This window comes from Gossypium hirsutum, chromosome A01, assembly GCF_007990345.1.
Source record: "Gossypium hirsutum isolate 1008001.06 chromosome A01, Gossypium_hirsutum_v2.1, whole genome shotgun sequence".
Lineage (NCBI taxonomy): Eukaryota > Viridiplantae > Streptophyta > Magnoliopsida > Malvales > Malvaceae > Gossypium > Gossypium hirsutum.
This window is the reverse complement of record NC_053424.1, coordinates 14,619,309-14,642,590: the sequence shown is the minus strand read 5'-3', so window position 1 is coordinate 14,642,590 and position 23,282 is coordinate 14,619,309. Positions and strand designations below refer to the sequence as shown.

At 30.8% G+C, this 23,282-nt stretch overlaps 2 protein-coding genes and 1 long non-coding RNA gene across 14 annotated transcripts; 1 reads left to right on the top strand and 2 right to left on the bottom strand.

The window, feature by feature from the left end:
* Positions 1 to 1,147: 1,147 nt before the first annotated feature.
* LOC121206226 (uncharacterized) lies at positions 1,148 to 4,459 on the bottom strand. 4 transcript variants are annotated; one of them, XR_005901277.1, is made up of 4 exons: positions 4,005 to 4,450; positions 3,250 to 3,384; positions 1,595 to 1,647; positions 1,148 to 1,230 (listed from the first exon to the last, which is right to left on the bottom strand). It is a non-coding gene; the product is annotated as an uncharacterized lncRNA (long non-coding RNA). The 4 variants fall into 4 exon arrangements; XR_005901267.1 differs by lacking the exons at positions 1,148 to 1,230; positions 1,595 to 1,647 and adding an exon at positions 2,115 to 2,140; XR_005901280.1 differs by lacking the exons at positions 1,148 to 1,230; positions 1,595 to 1,647 and adding an exon at positions 2,205 to 2,216.
* Positions 4,460 to 15,865: 11,406 nt separating this feature from the next.
* LOC107918086 (protein CLMP1) lies at positions 15,866 to 22,326 on the top strand. Of its 9 annotated transcripts, none has more exons than XM_041076872.1 (4): positions 15,879 to 19,332; positions 20,415 to 20,486; positions 20,601 to 20,832; positions 21,174 to 22,326. In XM_041076872.1, the coding sequence occupies exon 1, from the start codon at positions 16,327 to 16,329 to the stop codon at positions 18,628 to 18,630; it is 2,304 nt and encodes a 767-aa protein (XP_040932806.1). In that variant the 5' UTR covers positions 15,879 to 16,326; the 3' UTR covers positions 18,631 to 19,332; positions 20,415 to 20,486; positions 20,601 to 20,832; positions 21,174 to 22,326. The 9 variants fall into 9 exon arrangements, with proteins under 9 accessions (XP_040932803.1, XP_040932806.1, XP_040932800.1 ...); XM_041076866.1 differs by having other exon boundaries at positions 20,271 to 20,486; XM_041076864.1 differs by having other exon boundaries at positions 20,043 to 20,486.
* LOC107918085 (BTB/POZ domain-containing protein At1g55760) lies at positions 19,967 to 21,904 on the bottom strand. Its single transcript, XM_016847591.2, has 4 exons — positions 21,631 to 21,904; positions 21,185 to 21,330; positions 20,889 to 21,007; positions 19,967 to 20,801 (listed from the first exon to the last, which is right to left on the bottom strand). Exons 1-4 carry the CDS (start codon positions 21,747 to 21,749, stop codon positions 20,199 to 20,201), a joined length of 987 nt encoding a protein of 328 aa, XP_016703080.1. The 5' UTR covers positions 21,750 to 21,904; the 3' UTR covers positions 19,967 to 20,198.
* Positions 22,327 to 23,282: the final 956 nt, after the last annotated feature.

The window sequence follows — 23,282 nt, the reverse complement described above, 5'->3', positions numbered from 1 at the left end:
GGAATAATATCTTAAAACAAATTCAATTCAAAATCGTTTTGGTATTTATTTCGCAGCCAAATATAGCCTAATCCATTAAAATAATTATACAATTAAATTAAGTGCTCAAAATTTCCATACTTTCTTGAGAAACAAACAGATCGTGAAAAAAAAAGTACCTGCTGCTCCGAAAGTGGCTTACATTGCATCAGCTGCGAGATCTGTTCATCGAGATCGAGGCCTGACTCTGTTGGTGCACCCATTTTTGATAATTAAGTAGCAAGAATAGAAATGATAATGAAAGGGAGAGACCATTAAGGCTGGTGGTACAAATTTAGCACAAAGGCCAAAAAGGTCAAATAGGAATCCAGAATATCTTTTATCCCTCGAAACCAAATAATGAAATTACATGACAAATGCCTTACTGGTATTTTAACTATAATTAGTACAGTTTTTATATTAATGGATTAAAAGTTTAAAGTTGTGATTAAATAGATTGCCAGGTTTAATATGTTCATTTTCTCTACAGCAAAAGTTTCAAATTAGTAATTATAATTTTGAGTGTTTAAAAATTTGTATAATCTATCAGATTTCTTAATTCAAAATTATCAATCATATTCAATATATTGAATCAATAAATTATTTGTGCGATGACTGTAGCCTTTTTTAAGATAATTTATTCTATTTTCACATATTTTAAAAGTCATGTTTGAGTGTTTATTAATTATACATATGCATATTTTACAATAAAAAGATAATATGTCAGACTCTCCACTTGTTATCATTTTAATATTTACTGATTTTTTAACTAAATACATTATGATAATCGATGGGTAAAAAATGATTTTATTAAATTATTATAATTTCATGAAAAATTTAATACTAAAAAATGTAATATAATAAAATTTGCTATTCAAGTGATGGAAATTAACTAATTAGATCTGCTGTTAACTAATTAGATCAAGTGATGGGTGATAAAGTGATTCGAATATATTTTTTGTATTGATGAGATATATTACCTAATTAGATCTGCTATTCAAGTGATGGAAATTAACCTCGCGATCAAAACGACCTTGCCTGAGAAGTGCAGGATCTAACAAATCTCTACGATTTGTAGCAGCCGAAAATATAACACCTTTGCCAGTATCAAACCCATCAAGCTCTATTAGTAGCTGATTCAAAGTAGTTTCCCGCTCCTGAGTGGCTGCATTATACAGGTGGTCTGTTGTTTCCTTGAAAATCCCCTGACATCTGATCAGATAGAAAGAAAGAGAGAAAATCATTTACATATGATCTTAAAGACAGCTATGTTTTTCTCCTCCCCACTAAATTCATCTATAGTTATCTTCCTACTCATAATTGCAATGATAATTGGCCTGTAAAAGGTACCAAATGTAGCTCATTCTCAGTGTCTTATAAAATACCATAAAAGATAACCAAGGCAACTATATTTCCATTTCCAATCACTTGATTTAAATCAGATGCAAAATATTAATGCTTAGTTGCAAACTATATCTGCTAAAGCATTCGCCTTCAGATGTCAACAAATGGTGTGGTTTCAACAAATTCTTGCATTAAAAAAGAAGGGATAGGAGTAGCAACAAGATTATCATACCTAGTTGCTAAAGCATCAATTTCATCAATGAATATAACTGATGGTTTATTTACCTGCAAAAGATAAGAATTTCTCAACAAATTACACAAAGTACATAGCACAACCAAGTATCTGCAAATAAAATAAAAGGAATCTGTACTTATAACATAAAAAAAAATAACACAGAAAATACAGCAAGCTGATTTATAGGTGGCCCAACCATATCTGCGACATTTTATCTGTTCCCTAATTATTATCATATGCCCAACAATTAACAGCTACATGCTGCCTTAGCAATCAAATATAAGAAACTTATAGCATTATCACCTTGGCTCTCTTAAACAGATCTCTGATACGAGCAGAACCAACACCGACTAAAACTTCCACAAATTCTTTGTATTAAGTTACTAATTCTTTGTATAATAAAATTAGAGGTGATCTAAAAGGCATAGAAAAACAAATGTAAAATTTCTTTGTTTTAAGTTACTTAGTCCCATATTCCAATAAATACATCCATCCATGACAAAGAAACAGGAAACTGACCTGTAAAGGAAGCATTGCTCAATCCTGCATTAATTAAAAATAGAACCATAAAATTGGCTTAATTATGCTGGGCAAAATTGCCAAAGATCACATGTAATTCCTGTTTTAAGTAAAGTCGAAGCCTTAAGGGCTGGACAAGTTACTAATATCACATGTAATTCCAGTTCATGGCTGTTATAATGGTATTGTACAAGTCAAAAAATAACTTTGCTCATAATGATGAAAATGCCCCATCCAAGTTCAATTAGTTGCTGCCAAACTCAAAAGAGCTCATATGACTATTACAATACAGATATACAGAGAAAGAGCAAGTTCTACCTTTTAAGTAAAGAAAATGAAAATGTCAAATCATACTTGTAATTAAACTAATTTTCTACCTTTTATAATCTATTAGTAATCCTTTTTTAATACGAAGATAGGAAAAAAAAATTCACTACCACATTTCTTCTGTTGGATCCTTTTTTCTTTATACAAACCAACAAAAATAACTCAAATCAGATAGAGGGAAAAAGAATTATTCAGAAGACATGTAACCTTGGGCAATCAAATGAACTACCGAGGAAACGACACAACTCATACACGATGGTTAACAATTCTACAATTGATTGCAGAAACAACCAAATATAAATCCTAAATCCAGAGGTGAAAGAATGAGTATTGAAACAAGAGTGACGTAAAAAAATTAAGTAGAATCAACCTGGACCTCTTGGCAATAAATTAGTGGTCTCATTTACAGAATCCAAGTGTGGATATTTATGACCCCATGCATTGCATTGCTCACCAAATGTCACACACACACACAAAAAAAAGGGTTATGACTATCACATACACTGACCTCCTTATACCCTTTTGTTGATCAATGGGAAAAACTATAAGGCAAATTGAGATACAATGCATTTCAACAGCGAATGCGACTTTCTAAGGCCCCATTTCGTTGGTCAAATCCAAATCCACCAACTCTTGGTTTTTTTGTCTTTTTCTTTCCTTTTTCAGTATAGAAATTCGTTCAAGTGTTTTATTTTATGGTATTCCCTATATAACTGCACTGCATTTCATTTGCATGCGCCCCCTCTAATCTATATATATATCCTCTTCATGTGTGAGTGGAAAACTACGAAAACCAGTAATGTCACCTTTCCAAAGCTGGCTGTTTGACTACTAATGGGGGTTGAGGGGAACTGATGGTAACCCCTTGGCGTGCTGACTCTCCATTTCAAGCAGCATCAATGACTTCTGTCTTTGATACCTGTTCCTCTTCGCAGCAAGTGCTGCAAACAACACCAACAAACAATTTTATCACACGCAATCGCAGCATCAGTCAGTTTGCTGTTGAAACAAAAGCAGATTAAACCAAACAAACTAGCAACTGAAGTGTAGCCATGTTACATCAAACTCGTACAAGGAATCAAACTTACGCTCTCTATTGCTAATCAGAGAAACGAAACAAAATCAATATAGTTAAAAAAATCCAGCATTCTAAAGCAACCGCCTAATTTTGAACCCAATTAATTCACAACATATCGTTCTTCGGTTTTAATTCTTTTAAATGAATAAAACAAGCAACGAAAACAACACTAAGAAGCTAATTGTAAAGATCTGCTTAAATTAATTATCCACCGAATTAATATCACTTCAAACAATCACTAAAAGTTAAATCCCGTGTTCTATTTCTCCAGCGAAAGAAAGAGCAAAACAAAACAGCAGCAACCTCAACTGAAATTAGTATATTTAACCGCAGTCATCTGAATTCAATGGAACTTCAAGAATTTCTCAGATTCATTAAAGCTTTTCCAAGCTCTTTTCTGCTTCTTCCATTTCCTTAGAAACAAACAAACAAAACCCTAGAAAAAGAGATAGAAAAATAGAAGAAATGTGGATCTGAACTTACCTCTGAAACAATGTTAGGCATTATTTTTTTTGTCTAGATGTAAAAAACAAGTTGAAATTTCTTCCTTTGTGAGACTGATGACTTCGTCTGAGGAATAAAGCAAAAAATAAGCTTCTTGAAACTACCAAAACTGGTAGCAAATAGGAAGGCTTTGGAGTTACGAGATCGAGGCTATTGTATTGCAGTCCTTCCATGAAATGCCAATAGACACAACCCCACCTTCAACGCCGCCGTCTGGTTCACTGCCATCTCTTGTATCTCAGAGTCTAACTGGAAACCAAATCAAGACAGCTGCTGGAGACTTTCTTGATTGAAAAGAGAAATAGAAGGGTGAGATTGGGAGTGTTTTGAGGATATCGATTTTAGGGCAAAAAATTCGGGGTTTCAGAGGGGAAAAATTTGGGAATAAAACCGCGCCTAGATGATTTTTTTTGGCGTTTTTTATAAAAATGCCATTGTCAATCTTTTACGGCGTTTTTTTATAAAAACGCCGCAACAAATCATTCCATTTTAAACACAAGATATTGTTTTGTTCTACTAAAAGTTTTTAATTTCATCTATTAAAAATTATTAGTTAAATAATTTTATAAAATATTTATTATTACTATTTTTTATAAATTGATTTTTATAAATAAAAAATCAAGTACTCTGAAAATAAATATCGTGTATTTTAATAAGAAAACAAATAATTAAATGGCTGTAATTAATTATTAAGTTAAAATTATCTAACGGAAGCAATCAATCTCTCACATATCAAATTTTTATTAAAGATTGAGACGTTAATTATGATTTTATATTATTCTTTTCTGATCTAATCTCTATTTCATTAGAGATATTTATTCCTAACTAAAATATAACTATTTTGCTAGAATTTGATGTGGAATGATTTTAGTTTTTGTATTTCATTTTTATTTGTTATAATCTGGTCCTATCCAAAATAGATAGTTACTTATCCATATCAATGATATGTTACTTTTTTATTTATTTATCAATTTTTTTTAAATCTAATATTTAAATATATCAAATGGTTTAGATTAAATATTTTAAAAAATAAAAGAATTAATTGATTGTAAAAAATTTCACCATTTAACAAATCTTAAGTAAACCTTAAATCCTAAACCATTTAATATATATAATTTATTTATTATCTCTTAAATAATTTAAACTATAATCATAATTTTAATATATTAAAATTAATATTATCTTTTTTACAATTATATAAGAAATTATTTAATATATAAATTAAAAAACACTAATTAATCTAAACCCTAATTCCCTAACCCCTAAACCTTAAACCATAAAATATAAACCCTTAACCCTAAACCTTAAACCCCAACCCCCTAAAACTTAAACCCTAACCTTTAACCCATAAACCATAAACCATAATCCCTAAACTCATAATCCATAAGCCTTACAATAGTAACTCATAAACATTAAACCCTTAACCATATACTATAAACCCTAAACTATAATGATAATTAATTTAATATTTTAAAATTAATACTATCTCTTTTACAATTATATAAGAAAATATTTAACATATAAATTAAAAAACAATTAGTTATATACCAAAAACTTTAAAATTATTTTAAATAATAGTATTTTAATTTTTTTCATTTTTGTGGCGTTTTTCAAAAAACGCTGCTAAAGATCGAGTATTAGCGGCGTTTTTTAAAAAGCGCCGTTAAAGGTGTACTTATAGCGGCGTTTCTTAAAAAAGCACCGCTAATACTCGATCTTTAGCAGCATTTTTAAAAAGCGCCACTAAACCACTAAAATCTCAATACAAAACGATGGCGTTTTACAAAATTAATTTGCGGCGTTTTCTAAAAAGCGTCACTAAAGTTATACATATAACGGCGTTTTTAAAAAAGTGCCTCTAATACTCGATCTTTAGCGGCATTTTTAAAAAGCGCCGTTAATGCTCATTCTTTAGTGATGTTTTTCATTCAAACGCCACTAAAAATGCCGCTAAAAACCTGTTTTGCTAGTGTTTGAAGTTGAAGTTAAAAAAGGCTCAAAGCTCAACCAATAGAAAGTAAATTATATATATATTAATATTATTAGCTGCTACAATGAATTAGGTTGCATTAATCATATACTCTGAGCAGGTCATTACAAAGAATGGAAACATAGTAGTAAAGTTGATGAGAAAGGCCATGAAATAGGAGATAAAAGGGCATTTAACATCAAGAGGATGGTTTTCTATTGCTTATTTTAGATCAGTTTCATCTTATGGAGATGGCAAGTCTGACATCTTTTAATAATATTCTTTTCTCTTATTAATTTTTTCCCTTGTAGCATTAAATTAATAGACAAATGTGGATTCATCATCAGGAGAAAAACATAATTAGAAACCATAACTTCACTCCACTTAATTGCACTGTCACTCCATTTCTATATTAAAATCTTATACATCCAAATCCAGCGACGAGAATGCATGCATGGGAAGGTACAAATTTATTCCTACTATATATTTCTAAGCAATAACACTTTTCTTCTCTCCTCTTTGTTGATACAAGCATTTATCACACAAGTGCAGCTATGAATTTTCAAAATGGTTAAATGCTCAATTGTATACGTTTTCAGAAATGTCTTTATTTTATTTGGAGGGAAGACCTATTATTATTATTATTATTATTATTATTATTATTATATCAGAGTTTTGAAATAACATTCACTTCTAAGGCATCAACAAATCAAACAACTTCAACACAACTTTAATAATTTTAGCAAACATTAAGGCTCCTTTTGCTTTATTAAAATCACTTTCAGAAAATGATTTCTGGAAAACGATTTACTTTTCTAGAAAAGTTAATATTTTTTAATGTTTGAATGAATCTGTGTAAAATATTTTCTATTGTTTGGTAGATTTCTTAAAAAAATTTTATAGAAGTTGTTTTCAATTAAACATACATTTGAGATTTTTTTCATTTTTAATTGAATTTATTTTTATCTATAATTTTATATTTTACATTGTTTTTGCATATATATTAAAAATATTATGTTAAATTTAAGTTCATTATAACGTCATTTTTTAATTACATGACTACCAAGTGAGTATTTTTTATTTAAAAATGTGACATCAACAGATTTGATAAAAAAAATTTAACAATTTCAACAATTGGACTTGATTTTCAAATTTGAAAAGTAAATGGACTAAATTCTTGAAAATAAAAGCATAAAGACAAAATTGCAAATCTGTAACATGTACATAGACTTATAACATATTTTAACCTTTATACTACAAAACATTTACTATTAATATATTTATAATTGCAATAAATATTTATTATTAAAATATTAATATTGAATATTTTCAATAATACGTGAATAATATTGTTTACAATTATTATTTTTAAAATTTATTACTAAAATAAAATTGAAATATTAAATAATTTATTAAAATAATAAATTATATTTATTATATGAATAATTTATTGTATTACTAAATATAAATAATTAAATATGTATGTTTAATAATATTAAAAAATATAATTTTTTAATTTTTTAAAATAAAAATAAAATTTATTATCAATATAATAATATTAAACTTGATTTAAATTAAATTTTATATAAAAATAAAATTATCTATAAAATAACTCTTTTCCAGAAAATGACTTACGCTTTTCAAAAGGGCAAGTCATAATTTACAGGAAAAATGGCTTATTTTACGTTGACTTGTAAGTCATTTTCTATTAACCAAGCTGTTTTCTATGAAACAAAAACAGAAAAATACAAAAAATATTTTCCGTAAAACGTTTTATATGTAAATAAATGGATCCTAAAACTTAACGAATTTAACCCGAACATAATAAAGTAGTAGAAGTCCAAAAGTCAACATTAAAAGAATAAAGCTTATTGGTCAGTGATGAGGCTTTGAAAAGTGATTTTTTATTGATTCCTAATTAAAAGTTATCTACCATAATTAAACCAATCAAACAACATATTTTGCTCTTGTACCCATTATTATAATTCTCCCATTCTCATAAAAATTCTTACCTCTGTAAAAGTTTTTAGTGCTTCTTGGCCTTGAAATTGAAACTCTTTTATACATTTGTCAAGAATCAAGAATGAAGAAGTTCTCTTTGAATTTCTCTAGTGGTCATTGGCAGTCAACTTCTAACTAGGTTATATTATTCAAACTTTGAAATTTATATTACTAGTTTATATTTTACCTAATTTAGATTATTGGTTTGTTTGAACTTTTTTTTCTATATAATCAATATTATTGTTTATATATTAATCTTTTAATAGATATTGAGAGAAGGCATCTTATATAAAAAAAATTAAAAAGATGTCAACTAAAAAATATTATGTTGTCATGTAGTGTAGTTAAAAAAAAACTGATTTTCTTTTTTTTTTTTAAAAAGAAATTCCTCAAAAAACCAATTTGAGTGGTTTATGCAGCGAAAATCAAGGAGATGATGAAAACAAAGTCAGGGTATTTTCTATTTGTTGGAGTAGGAGAAGAAATGTCATATTAAAGGGAAAAAATTAAACTTTGAAAGAAATTGGTTGCCTATCATCCCAGAGGACAAAAATTGGGTTTTGTTTTGTATTGTTTGCCTAATTTATTGTTTCAAGTTCTTTGTTGCTACTGTTTCTGTTTCATTTTGCTCTTTCGTCAAAACTCTAGTTTGTAGAATTTAGGATTTGCCACTTTGCTATCATTGATAATGCTTACATTCTTCTAATCCTTTGATGGCCACACGCTATCACCGTCACTATTGCTAGTCATTTTGTAATTGGTTACGTTGTAGGAAATGTAATTGAAGTCATGCGAGTTTAGTTAGAATAAAATAAGACTGCTTCTGGTTATTTCTTACTAAAGTTACATAAACTGCTTATGAAGGGATTGGCTAATAGATATATCATGATAAGAATTTCATAGTCAAAACCTATATGCTATTCATACAGGGTGGATTTAGAAATCAAGGTTTTTTTTTTTAATGTTACAAAATTGCTGAAATTTTGATTTCTTCAATTTTTATTTGTTCTACACCATTTTTTGGTGTTTTACTCATGTTCTTACCATGTTGTATAATTACTTCATTTAAGGCATAATGCCAAAAATAGCCCCTAACATTTAATTATTTAGTCACTTTGGCCCTTTATTTTTTTTTTAGCACTTTCACCCCTAACATTTTTTTATTATCAAATTAATCAATTTTTAATGGACATACTCGCGTGGTTGTTAGTTGACACTATTTTATCTTATATGTCACCTCAGCAAATGATTTTAAAATTATTAAAATTATTTTTTTATTTTTATAAAATTATCTTCTTCATCATCCCCATTTCTTTTCTCTATTGTTTAACTTCTCTATCCCTCCCACAATCCCAACCACCTCTGCCACCCTATCCACCATCGCCACCACCATCGCCACCACCATATCATATCTTACTTTATTACTTCATATAATCAATTGATTTAACAAAAAAAGGGTTTTTTGTTTTAAAATTTTTGGGTTTTTGTTATTTAATTTCTGGGGGATTTTTTGTTTTTAAATTTCTGGGTTTTCAAGTGTCTGTTCGACAATGATTAAGGAAGTTGATGGGAACAGTGAATATCAAAACAAAGAGATGGGAATTAGGGATTTGGATAGGAGTCAGACAAGAAAGGCCTAGATCTAATGAAATGTCTTTCGATCTCCTTAGACTGTCTGACTGCCTCGGTTCGGAGGTATGGTGTTCTTCATAGTATTGGCATCGAATCCACTGTTTGAATTTGGAAGGAGACCATTAGAGGCTTTGATTCTCTTTATGAATTTTCTAGCTCCGATTGTCTTTATGATTTTTCTCTGCTTTTTGTTTTCTTCTTTCTCTTTTTTGACTTATTTTCTTTTTAGTTTTTCAAACTTCTGATTTGGGGCTTTTTTATTTTTACTAAGTAATAGGGATTTGGGTTGTAAGGGCTTTAGGTATGGTTATTAAAGGTTGCACAGTAGTGTTGATGGGGTTATGTTTAGGTTGGTTTATGGTGGTGATGGTGTTGACTCAAGGATGGATTTTGAGGTTTTCAAAGAAACAATGGGGAAGAAGAAATTGTGGAAAGAAGAAATAATGAGGATGAAGATCGAGAAATAATGGGGATGAAGATTGGAGACGGCGATGATGATGGTGAACGATGGAAAGAAATAATAAGAAAGAAGAAAATGTGGAAATTAAAAATTATATGCATTTAATAATCTTAATAATCTTATAAAAATAAAAAATATTTTTAATTTTATAAAAATAAAAAATAATTTTAATAATTTTAAACTCATTTGCTATCTGGCATATAAGACAAAATAGTGCCACGTCAGTATTTAATTACATTTGAACTGCCACGTCAGTAGTTAATGTTGACCGCTAATTAATTAAGGGCCACGTCAACATGTCCGTTAAAAATTGATCAATTTGACCCAAAACAAAAGATAGGGATGAAAGTGCTCCCAGAAAAAAAAACATAAAGGGCTAAAGTGACCAAACAATCAAACGTTTGGGGCTATTTTTGACATTATGCCTTCATTTAACAAGAACTTTAGTTTTGTTGATTGTTTTGGTTTTTGTTACATTTATGGGTCTTATATTTTGTCATCTCATCTTTATGATGTAGTTGCAATATTTGGTGGTAGGGTGAGTATTCGATCGAATCGAATGAAAAAACTTCGAGTTAATCGAGTTGACGAATCATATTTTATCATCTTAATTTCATTTAAAATTTTCTCGAATCGAGTCAAGTGAGATAGAATTCAAATCGAATCGAATCGAATATATTTGTTCGAGTTAAGTTTTTAAAAATAATTTTGGGTCTTTATAATTACTATCACCCACCGTAATAAAATTTGTCCATCCTAATCAAATTTTTTATTAACTTTCATCACCTCATAATTTATTTATTAATCTTTTATATACGGTTTAGCTTATTTGCTTTCTTAGTTGTTTCAATTATCTTCAGATTATTGCCATTATGTATTTTGGAATTAAAAAATATATTAAATGTAAAAAAGTGATTTTTTTTAATAAAAGTTATTTTAAAGATAAAATGTGAAATTGACACCAATATAAAATTTTAACACGAATATTTCATGGCATAATTAATAATTCAATTTTAATATAAATATTCAATATGACTAAACAATTCAATAATATAAATAATATAAAATATGAAATTTAATTTGATAATATAAATAGTATATATAAGTAAAATTATTACTATTTATGTTTAGGGATTTTTTTTGGATAATTTTAATTTTTTATTTGGAAGTAAAGGGTGAGAAGTAAAAGTTTAGGGGGAAAAAAATTTTGGAGAGTAAAAGTTTGAAGGAAAGTAAATAGAGGGAGTAAAATTTTAGAGGGAAAATATTAAAAAAATTGGGAGGGGATGAGTTTGGGGTAGATGGGAGGTGGGATGGGGAGGGAGTAAAAGTTTTAGGGGGAAAGTGGGATGGAGTAAAAAGTTTGGGGGAAAATAAAAAATTTGAGAGTATTTGGGAGAAAATTTTGAGGAAAAGTAAATGGGAGAGTAAAATTTTGGTGGGAAATGGATTTTTGATAGATGAGGGGTTGAGATGGGAGGGGAGTAAAAGTTATGGGGAGAAAGTGGAGAGTAAAAGTTTTGAAGAAAAAGTAAAAAGGTTTGGGAGTTTGACGTAAAAATGTAAAATATTATAGTTTGATATTCTATTTATTCGAGTTATTCGAATTGAAAAACTCAACTCGATTCGAACTCGAAATTCAAAAAAAAATCGCGAATTGTAACACCCCTAACCCAAATCCATCTCCGGAACAGGGTTATGGAGAATTACCGGAGTTTATAAATTATTTATCAGACATTTCATTTCATCTAGCATTCATATTAGAAACCAATCAAAATCATAAATATTGTCCCTTAAACGAGCCCTCAAGTCTCAAATTACGCATTAGAAACACATAGGGACTAGATAAAAAACTCAGAAAAGTTTTCGAAAATATTTAAAATTGTCAACACTGCAAGAGTCACATAGCCGTGTGGCCAAGCCGTGTGACTCACACAGTTTAGAGGGACGCTCATGTGCTAGGTTGTGTGAGCATTCTGTTTTGTGCAAATTTAAGATACAGGGGACACATGGCCATGTCACCTGACTATATGTCACTCAATGTTGAGACACACGCCTATATCTCTACCCGTATAGACAAAAATAAGTCATTTTACAAGCCATATGAATCACATGATAAGACATCCTCTCATAATTCCTTACCCAACTCTAATGCCTTTATCAATTATTTCTTGGTAGCTACTATGGCAGTTTGAAAATACATACGTATTCCGATTCTTCCATAACAACCAAGACATTATAAGAAAAGAAACTACACCATTCAACGTCTTAACTACCACAATCCCCAACATTCTGTAAATTCCATAAAATCCATTCATTCTTTGTAATTAATTTAGTAATATATTTACAAGAATATTATATATATATATATAAAAGGTTTTTATGCGCAGATGTTAGTATTATTTTAGGGTTTGATGAAATTAATAACGTTGAATTTATAGTATCCAATATTTCAAATTAATGTTGTAAAATATGTACAAGATTATATAATCGAAAATATATATATCGATAATAGGAAAATATTTATTTTATTATTTTTAAGCAAATATTTATTAACACACTTTTAATCCCTTCATCTTATGAAATAAAAAAATTAATTTAAATATATAACATTTTTTAAAATATTATGCAATTATATTTATGTTTTAATCTTATTTTATATGATAAAAAAATAAATAGACAAGAATAAGTAAGAGAAATTCATATGGAATTCTTCAATTTGGAAACTTACATCTGTTGTACTTCATTCATATTATTAATTTTTTACTATTGATGTTTTCTTTTGTTTTTATTGGTGATTAGTTTAATGTAATAAACCATAAATTAACTAAATTAAAATGATTTCTTATGATAAGTTTGCATATTTTTATTTATATAGACTATCTTACTTTTACATTCATAATTTAATTATTAAAAGAAAAAAAACATATTTATACAATTAAACTAATGGCATTAAAAAGAAATATTTTTTTTGATTGAGTCTTAGCTCAGTGGGTATCAGTATTGTTGCCAGTGCAGAAGGGAATAGATTCGAGTATGTTGAAATGCATTATCCTCTTATTTAAGGGTTGAAAAGGGACTATAAATAGTTCTAAATATTATATAAAAATTCAAATATTAAGAGATAAATAAAAAAAAGAAAAATTATTTATATAAATACACCACATCATCCATAAAAACACTCTTGCACATATAACAATTCAAAAAATAAAAAAATTGCATCCTCTCAACATGATCTAACTGAAATAGAAGCTTTTGTGTATTCAATATTTTTTTCATCTATAATTTATTTTAGGTAAACTATAAAAATAGTCATTTTTGTTTGTCTTATATTACATTTTAGTCACTTATATTTGAAACGTTATGTTTTAGTCACTTACGTTATCGTTTTGTTACAAAGTGGTCACTTTATTGTTAAGCTCCGTTACCTCCTTAACGACAGCCTAAATGGGTTTTAAATGCCAACTTTGATATTTAACTGGATGAGAATAGGTTTTTAATTAAATAAATTTAATTGATTGAAAATTTTAAATTAATTACACATTGAACTGAAAAAGAAAAGCCATTTGTCTCTTTTTTCATTTAGTTTTCTTTTCTATTTTGATTGAAAAAACTATTTTCATCCTAGTTGGACATCCAATTTGGCATTTAAAACTCATTTGAACTGCCATGTTGGAATGTCGTTAGGGAGGTAATGGAGCTTAACGATTAAGTGACTACTTTGTAACAAAACGATAACGTGACTAAAACGTAACATTTCAAATATAAAATGACTAAAATGTAACTTAAGACAAACAAAAGTGACTTATTTTTGTAGTTTACCCATTTATTTCTATTCATGTTTAAATCTACATATTTTTAAAATTTTCATATTTCGTTTTCAATGTATTTTCAGATTATGGTTTTTAATCTTTAAATTACGTTTTTAATTTGTTTTCAGAAAAAAAATTAGCAATTAACATTTTATAAAAAAAAAACAAGCATACTTTACATTTAAACATAAATAAAAGTGTATATTTTGAAATTTTAAGTTGAAGTATTGATGATTACTTACTTATTTTTTAAACTACATTTGTTGAGCATAGCATTCTTGTAAATTTTTGCTCTGATTCTATGTTAATATTTATTAAAATTTTTAAATATTTTAATTAATTTATGTTTATATAGTTAAATTTTTAGCATTATTTATTCTTAAAAAGATTATTTAGCTACCGATTTTAAATGTCTAGCATAATAACACAATTTTTTATTATATTTTTAGGGTTAAATTAATAAATTATGGTCATTATTACAAAAAATAGTAAGCATGTATTAAAAAATTTGTTGAAAGTGATTTTTTTTTAGAAGCTATGTTCATCATTTTTATAGAGACATTATACTTTTAAACAATATATTTTTTGTGAATATAGTATTTTTTAACAAAAATACAAAATATTTAAAAAAAATTAAAAGAAAAATAAAGAAAAAAAGCTTTTTAAAAATTCTTGGATATGATTTAGTTCTTTTTACAAATAGGTTATTTTTCTAAAAAAATTAATTATAAAATATATTAATAATTTCATATAAAAACAGAATTTATATATAGTAATCATATTATTGTTATGCTAAAATATGGCCAAACTCCCTTTACTATTTTTACATTTGGAAATAAGTTGATTTATTTTTAAATTTTAAAGTTTAGGTCAAATTATTAAGGTGTTAAACCTTTTTTTCTTTTTGTTAAATTTACTAATGTAATATTTGAAAATAGAAAAACTATTCATTTGATAGTCATATAACAGAAGATAACGTTATAATGAACCTCGGTTTAATAGAAATTTTTTAACTAGATTAACAATTGATCTTGTATTTTTAAATTATTAAAGTAAAAGTAGTAAATTACTTCAAATAAAAGTAAAAAGATTAAGTTTCAAATGTACAGATATTATATGGACTTTTTGCATATATTAACTTTTTTAAGGTATATTTTAACTCATTTTTAAATCTTATAAATTTTATAACAAAAATTAAAGAAATAAATATAATATATTTTAATTGATGTATGGAATTAAACTCATACATAATAAGAGATAAAAAATCAGTTATAAAATAGAAAATTAAATTATGGTGAATTGAAATAGAAGTACTCCTAAAAGAAAAAAGAATTAAATTTTAACATAATAGAGAGGTTAAAACTATAATTAGACTTTAATGACACGTTTGATTATAAGTAGTGTTTGGAATGTACTTAACTAATAACTTTTAAATATCATTTTGTAAAGAAATAATGCAATATACTGTTTGGAAAGTCACTTAATAATTAAATTTTAGTACAATTATTTATAATATTATACATGATTGATATGTTTGAATAATCATTATAATTGATGGGTTCCACTAAATTGAATGTAATTGGCGCATCTTAATTACATAGATAATGACACTCAAATTCAATTTTAAAAATTATTTTTACATAGTTAAAATAATACATATCATGATTTAGTTCTAACTTTTGTTACTTATTTAGAAAATAAAAGATTAAATATAATTGTAGTTTATACTTCTAAACATAATTTAAAAAATTATAATATAATTACACTTTATCAACTAAATACTAAATACTTAACATTATCACCTCTTGTAATTTGAGGTACGTAGAATTATGGTCCAACTGGATAGGCTGGAACCGATAGTAGTTTATATATTTTTTAAATAATTTTAATCTTGAATTACTATTTATTTAATTAAAACTTTATCCCGTTAAATTATGAAATACATAATCAACTCAAATCTGAGAAGATTGACAACAGAAATAGAAAGAGTCTATTAATCTAACGGCTGGGAAAGAAATGAACAACTGACCCTACCTTGTTTTGGATGAGTATCTTCTACCTCGACCTTTTTACCTCTAGGGTTTCATGTTCCAACATCCCAATACCCGAACCGGAAACCCTTTCATTTCTTAACCTCCATCTCTATCCTCCCATTTCCGCAAATCCCACTTCTCCAATTCAATTATCCAAACCAAGAAGCACCAAAGCTCTCTGCTTTTTTAACTATTTTCTGTAAGTATATTTTTTCTCTCTCTTTATGTCTCATATATAATCTCTGGGTTCTCATTGCTTGTACGCTCAAGTTATAGTTTCAAAGATTCCTACTTTGTACTTTTATTGTATAAGAATAAGAATACAATTCCTTCAATCTTTTTTTCTGCGTGAGAGTGAGTGTGTGTGTGAGAGAGAGAGACTTATAGTGATTACATGGGGAAGTCAGGTGGGAGAAAAAAGAAGGGTGGGTCGAACCAGGTTTCTGTTGATAATCATTCCAATAATAGCGCTGCTGCACATACTAATGGTGGTGTTGATTTGGACTCTTCTATATTTTTGAAGAGAGCCCATGAGCTCAAAGAAGAAGGCAATAAGAAGTTTCAGAACAAGGATTATGTGGCTGCCCTTCAACACTATGATGATGCTCTTAGGCTTATCCCCAAAACCCACCCTGATCGAGCCGTCTTTCACAGCAACCGGGCTGCTTGCTTGATGCAAATGAAACCCATTGATTATGACACCGTAATTGCTGAGTGTACTATGGCGCTTCAGGTTCAGCCTCGCTTTGTTAGAGCTCTTCTTAGGAGGGCTCGAGCTTTTGAGGCTATCAAAAAATATGAAATGGCTATGCAGGATGTGCTGCTTTTGTTGGGAGCTGACCCTAATCACAAGGATGCTTTGGAGATTGCAAGGAGATTAAGGACTGCATTGGGCCCTCGCCAGGAGGCTCAGCAAGACCTCCAGAGCCGTCCATCCCCAGCTGCACTTGGGGCTTCTGCTGTTCGTGGTGCCCCAATCGCCGGCCTTGGGCCTTGCTTACCTGCTCGACCGGTGTCTAAGAAGACAACATCACCTCCAGGAGGATCAGTTGGATCACCCAGTAATAAGCTGGAGAAGATCCAAATGAATGTAGCAACTGAAAACGGTCCTGAGAACAAGGCCCAGATGCCAAGACTTGTGCTGAAGCCCTCAAGTGGTTCTCTGAAAACAACCGGTAATCTGAATAAAGGTGGCCCTAGAGCACAGTCAATTTCTGGTTTTGTTCAAGAGCAGGTGGCAATTGAATGGAGACCTTTGAAACTTGTTTACGATCATGACATACGGCTTTCCCAGATGCCAGTTAATTGCAGCTTCAAAGTGTTGAGAGAGATTGTGAGCAAGCGATTTCCTTCCTCCAAGTCTGTATTGATCAAATTTAAGGATAATGATGGAGATTTGGTTACTATTACCTGCACGACAGAACTTAGGTTGGCAGAGTCTTCTGTTGGTGCTCTAATTCCTATAGAGCCAGAAGCAGATAAAGCCAGTGGATTGGGGATATTGAGATTGCACATTGTTGAGGTGAATCCAGAGCAGGAACCTCCATTACCAGATGAAGAGAAGGAGAAGCCTTTGGAAACTGAGGGAGCCAAGGCTGATGAGAGTGGGTCTCACTCGTCTCTTGGTGATAATGGGTCAGAAGGTGTTGATCCTGAGATTGAAAAGACAGAGAAAGAAGCTTCAAAGGAAAAAGCAGGAGCTACTGAAGATCCAGAGTGCAAGGAAGTAGAGATGGATGATTGGCTGTTTGAGTTTGCTCAACTTTTCCGCACCCATGTGGGTATTGATCCTGATGCTCATATTGACTTGCACGAGCTTGGAATGGAGCTCTGTTCAGAGGCTCTTGAGGAGACAGTTACTAGTGATGAAGCTCAAATCCTCTTTGACAAAGCTGCTGCCAAGTTCCAAGAGGTGGCTGCATTGGCTTTCTTTAATTGGGGAAATGTTCATATGTGTGCTGCAAGGAAACGTATTCCTCTAGATGAGTCTGCTAGCAAGGAGGTAATGTCGGCACAACTTAAAGTGGCTTATGACTGGGTTAGGGAGAAGTATTCTTTGGCCCGGGAGAAGTATTCCGAAGCACTCTTAATCAAGCCGGACTTCTATGAAGGTCTGCTTGCACTGGGACAGCAGCAATTTGAAATGGCCAAACTTAATTGGTCTTTTGCACTTGCAAAGAAAATAGATCTCTCAAGCTGGGATCCTGCTGAGACATTTCAACTTTTTGACAGTGCTGAAGAGAAGATGAAAGCTGCTACAGAAATGTGGGAGAAGTTGGAGGAGCAGAGAGCAAATGACTTGAAAGATCCAAATTCGATCAAGAAGGATGACTTGTTAAAGAGGAGGAAGAAACCCGGAAGTGTTGCAGAAAGTGAGCTCCTAGGAACTGGTAATCAGGGTGAGCTTTCGCCTGAGGAAGCAGCCGAACAAGCAGCTGTGATGAGATCACAAATACATCTTTTCTGGGGCAACATGCTCTTTGAACGATCCCAAGTTGAATGCAAATTAGGAATGGATGGTTGGAAAAGAAATCTTGATACTGCTGTTGAGCGCTTCAAGCTTGCTGGAGCTTCTGAATCTGACATTTCTACAGTTTTGAAGAACCATTGCTCAAATGGAGATGCCGTGGAAGGAGACGAAAAGAAAGTTGTTGGTGAAGCAGAGAGCAGTGATGTCAATCAAACATCTGACAAGTGATATAGGAGAATTGATGTTTTTCATGTCTTTGATGCTCTTAGTGAATGAGAGTGCATTTGAGACTCTTCCCTGCAAATGGGATATTCGAGTCTGATATTGATGAGTGGTGTACCTGAAAGTTTTTGGGTTTTAAGGTTTCTGTTTTAACCTTAAATTAACTTCTTTTTCTTTTTGTTATAAATAAACATATTTGAATACCAATGAGTTTTTCACCATGTAACTTTGTGTGGTACAATACAGTTCCCACTTAAGTTTGTCAAATTTGGCATGAATGAACTACAAAATTTTAATTGTGAACTGTACTTCAATTATTACTATGATATGGGCTTTTGAGTTTTGAGTCTCAGACTGAGTCAAGGGTTGGCCTCTCTCAATTTCGTAATTATCTACAACATAAAAGATCAGAGACCAAAAAAAGATCCTAATAATATTCCCTCCATATTCCCATTCCCACCAACTTATTCTTATTCCCTCCACGGCTATCCTCTTTCACTCCATCTTCATCTTCAGAGGTTCCAAGCAATGATGGGGAGAATATTCGACTGTTGCCGCGAGCGAGTATATATACACCTCTACCGTTGAAACTCTACTTTCTGCTTTGCATGTGATGATTGTGTTTAGTTTTAAGCTCCTCCTTTTTCCCTTCATACGCATATGATGTTTCTTGATATATGGAATCCTCTCATTGACTCGTCTAAGCCGGTATGTCAGCTTTTTTACTTGGTTTGTGTTTGTTATATTGTTTCATATGGGCATTTCTATCTTTTTATTGGATCCTAATTGTTTTCAACTCTGTTAAATTTGTGGCACCTCTTGATCTTTTTCATAAATAAATCTTATATCTCGACTTGGGAACTATAACAGTTTTAGCATGTAAAACCTTCTATTCTATTAGCAATTATATGTTTACATCTTTTCTGTGTCGATTATGGTTTGTTGATTTTTATCAGTTTAGGTGTAGGCCTTATTGCCTTGTATGTTAGATAAAGATGGACTGATTCTTTCATCTGTATTAATATTTATGTTGAAGGAATATCAGCTTGTCTCTTATCTGCCTTGGCATTGATTCAAAAGCTCAAATTATTAGTAGCAATTTTAGTCAACCTTGGTTTAATCAGCCTTTCAAGTCGTTCTTGATTAGATAGTCGAGAAAATAGAAACCATTGGTTAAATTCAAGCTCCACTGCTCAACCACTTCAAATCAGATCGACTCTATGGCCTACATCCATGCTTATATGATTTTGAGTGTTATTTGTGTCGTGTGGCAGCATGCAATAATGTATAGCGCCGTATCATCCCAAAGTTACATAATCCTTCTAAAATCTAAATCTCAGTATAAATCAAACAACTTTAGTCAAATTATGTTGCATTTCTGAAACTCTGATAACAAGGATAGAATGTTTTTGTCAAAGGGAACCAATACATACATGTGTATGTACATGGAGACATGAATACCATCTGAACAAAAGAATCATCTTTACAAATACGATCCTGCACGCTACAATCTTTATCGATGCTACAAGTACCATTGACTTAAAAACACATTGGTGTTTATCATTGGTGGAATCTTAGAATCCTTTCCAGGTATTTAGAACTTCATGGAATATATCAGTTATCAGCTCCCTTTCTGCACATAGCAGGAAAGCATTAAAATCATCTCGAATATCATATATCTTGCCAAATCTCACAAGATATCGCATGCAACTGGACTTGAGTTTTGGCAATTGGTATAAAGCTGCATTTTGGAGTCTCTCAAGGACATTCTTTGTATCGATGTCTTCTAGGAGACTCTCGTGGCAGGCCTCTTTCAAATCCGATATATCATACTTATCAGCTGCCCGGAGAAGTGCCAGCCGGTGAGCCAGGAATTCTTCATGTTTGATGTTTCCATAAATGTAACATAGCAAAGCCTGACAAGCTTCAATTGACATGTCAGATATGTTTATGGTTGACAATTCTTTTTCTTGCAGGTTATGTGAAAACATGCTGTGAAAAACAGGTGATCGTGCAGAAAGAACAGCACGATGAGCTCCGATGCTTCCATTAGAAGCATTAATAATGATATCTGTGTGGATGCTTTGTGTTAACATCCGACCAAGGCATGCAAGAGCTGTGGCATTTGATTGCTTTTGTGTGAGTCCTTCAGCCCAAATGGAGCAAGGTTCCCCACCCTGTGAATCAACACCAAACTTATTAACCTAGGTATGATATTGTTAACTCCTACTCCTATTATAATCTTTTGGATGGTTGAGTCTTACGTTTGGAGAAGCGGTTTTTAGATCAAGAAATTCAACGTCGATTATGAATTTCCCCGTCAAAGGAACCTCGATCGGCCAGACAAAATCTTCGTTGCTCTTCAATTGTTTGTCTTTTATTTCTACAATCAGAGACAATAGAAACAGAAATTAGGTTCTCTAAATAGTAACAGGAAGGGACATGACTTTACACCATCATGTGGATCATCTGAATTTGTCATACAGATGAAAAGCAAATATCCAGGCTTAATCAAAATATTAACTAGTGATTGTTCTGTTTTGAAGCAGGCAGGATGTACCTGGATGAGTGAAAGCCTTTCGATCCCCTGCTGAGCATACAACTCGGATGATGAAGGATGCAATTGGGGGATTGTCTCTTGTTAGATTCGAAATTTCTGGGTATAATTTAACATACAATACCCTGTTCTTCTCCAGTGATAAATGCCTTCAATCCAGATAAAAAGCAAGGTATAAGAACAGTGTTCCAATAAACTTATATTCATCCAGATTTATCATGATAAACAACAAAAAATTCTAGCAACTCAAGAGAAACAATAACAAACTAAAGTTTAAAGCCCAATAAAGGATTTCATCCATGATGGATGGACGTTTATCCAAATTCCAAGGATAAGAAACGAAACTAATGGATGATGAAAACATGGTATATAGTCATTTAATTTTATTATTTATAATTAACTTTGACTCTTTGTAAGAAAAAGATGAAGAGAAATCAAAGGAGACAGACCAATTCCAGTTGCCGATCTTGAAAGGATCGGATTTGCGGTAAGTGCAAGAGGCAAGATTATCTATCCTCCATTGAGCAAGACGAGCGGTGGTTTCGACTCTGTAAGCAGACTCGGTCATCCTAAACAAAGCCAGGGACGCAGTGATCTCATGGATGCAATCAAATATACCTTCGAAAAAATGGTCTCTTGACTTTCCCAGGTTTACTGTTACTATATCCCTCTCTCCACATTAAATACTTGAATCAACCCAAAACAAAACAAAACACAACACCCACTTTCTCCCTTCTGCCTGTAAACAAAAAACACTGCTGATGGTGTCCGGTCTGGAAATATTAGAGACAGAGATGAGAGAAGTGGTGAAGTGTAGTTTAAATATGGAAAGGGTTGGTGTTAATTTAATATGGTGTTGAGCAGAGAGAGAGAGAGGAGAAGGGAAGATTTGGTGAAATGTTTGTTTCGATTTGAGCTGATATTCAGGTGGGTGCGTGGGGATTATTTATTGGAGAATTTGGAGTGGAGGGTCGTCCATAGATCGAGTCATACACACAAAAACATAAAGCTTTTCCCTAAGGTTATTTTTTATTTTTTTAGCACTGCTCTTCCTATTTGTATTTCATTAAGGGGTTTGTGTTTAATGGTTGGACTAAATTTATGGAGCTTTGATTTCAAGCAAAGTATCTAATTCTAATCTCTAATACTTTGTCTTGTTTGAATTTACTGGGGTAAAATATGTCTCGAACTCAAGTCTTGTGTATAAAAGAAAAAAAAGAAACTCTTATTCTCGTTTAAATATTTGATTCATTCATTCGGATTTAATCAGAGCTCAAAAAAAATTTGTAAGTCATTTTAATTAATTCCTATTACACACTCATTGGGCCATTCATGGATTTGCTTGCACCCAATTCAACTGCTTCTGTTAGCTTGCTTGCTTCTCTTTCAGGTTCTTTCCTTTTAATGTAAATAAAGGCATTAGGCTATGAAGAACCCTTTTTCTTTTAAATGTAAATGAAGCTATCAGGCAATGGAGAAAGAAGAAAAGAAAGGAAAAGGACAGTTAAACCAATAAAGCCTTTCTTTAGCTTCAACACACTAAAGATTCTGATGCTTTCTCTCAATATTTTTTTGTCTTTTTATTCATCAAAGTTAAATCATGAATGTAAAAGAGGAAGTAAACTTCAACACCAAATTGCAAGTCATAGAGCAAACAGAAAAAAGAAGGCAGGTGGGGGCGAGTTCTTAATAATCTTGATTATCCTTAACCAATAAAGGTGGAAGAAGTGAGTGACAATCAAGGATTGGAATCTTTGATTCCTTTGTTTATTTTCAATTAATTAAATGATATTTAGTGCAACACACAAACAAATATCTCATTATTTGATTGGGGGAGATGTGGGACACACATGACATTAGATTCTTTCAAGGCATCCCAAACTTGCAAGAAAAACATGCATCATCTACGTATGAAACAAACACGTCTCCAATTAAATGATCGCAACCATACACTTTGCCTCCACAATTACATGTAGACTCCACTGCCTCATAAATGCTCTCTCTCCTATCTTATAATATTATTATTTTCTTATTTTATGAATTAATTTTTAATAATATAAATAAATAAATTTTTTAATAAAAATAATTAATTTATTTTTTA

Excerpts from the sequence above, each read along its gene's own strand:
- LOC107918086 (XM_041076869.1), top strand. The coding sequence starts at position 16,327 with ATGGGGAAGTCAGGTGGGAGAAAAAAGAAGGGTGGGTCGAACCAGGTT.
- LOC107918085 (XM_016847591.2), bottom strand. The coding sequence starts at position 21,749 with ATGACCGAGTCTGCTTACAGAGTCGAAACCACCGCTCGTCTTGCTCAA. Across the intron at positions 21,008-21,184 it reads AAAGGCTTTCACTCATCCAG|AAATAAAAGACAAACAATTG; the intron begins GTACATCCTGCC and ends CTCTGATTGTAG. Across the intron at positions 20,802-20,888 it reads TAAAAACCGCTTCTCCAAAC|GGTGGGGAACCTTGCTCCAT; the intron begins GTAAGACTCAAC and ends GTTGATTCACAG.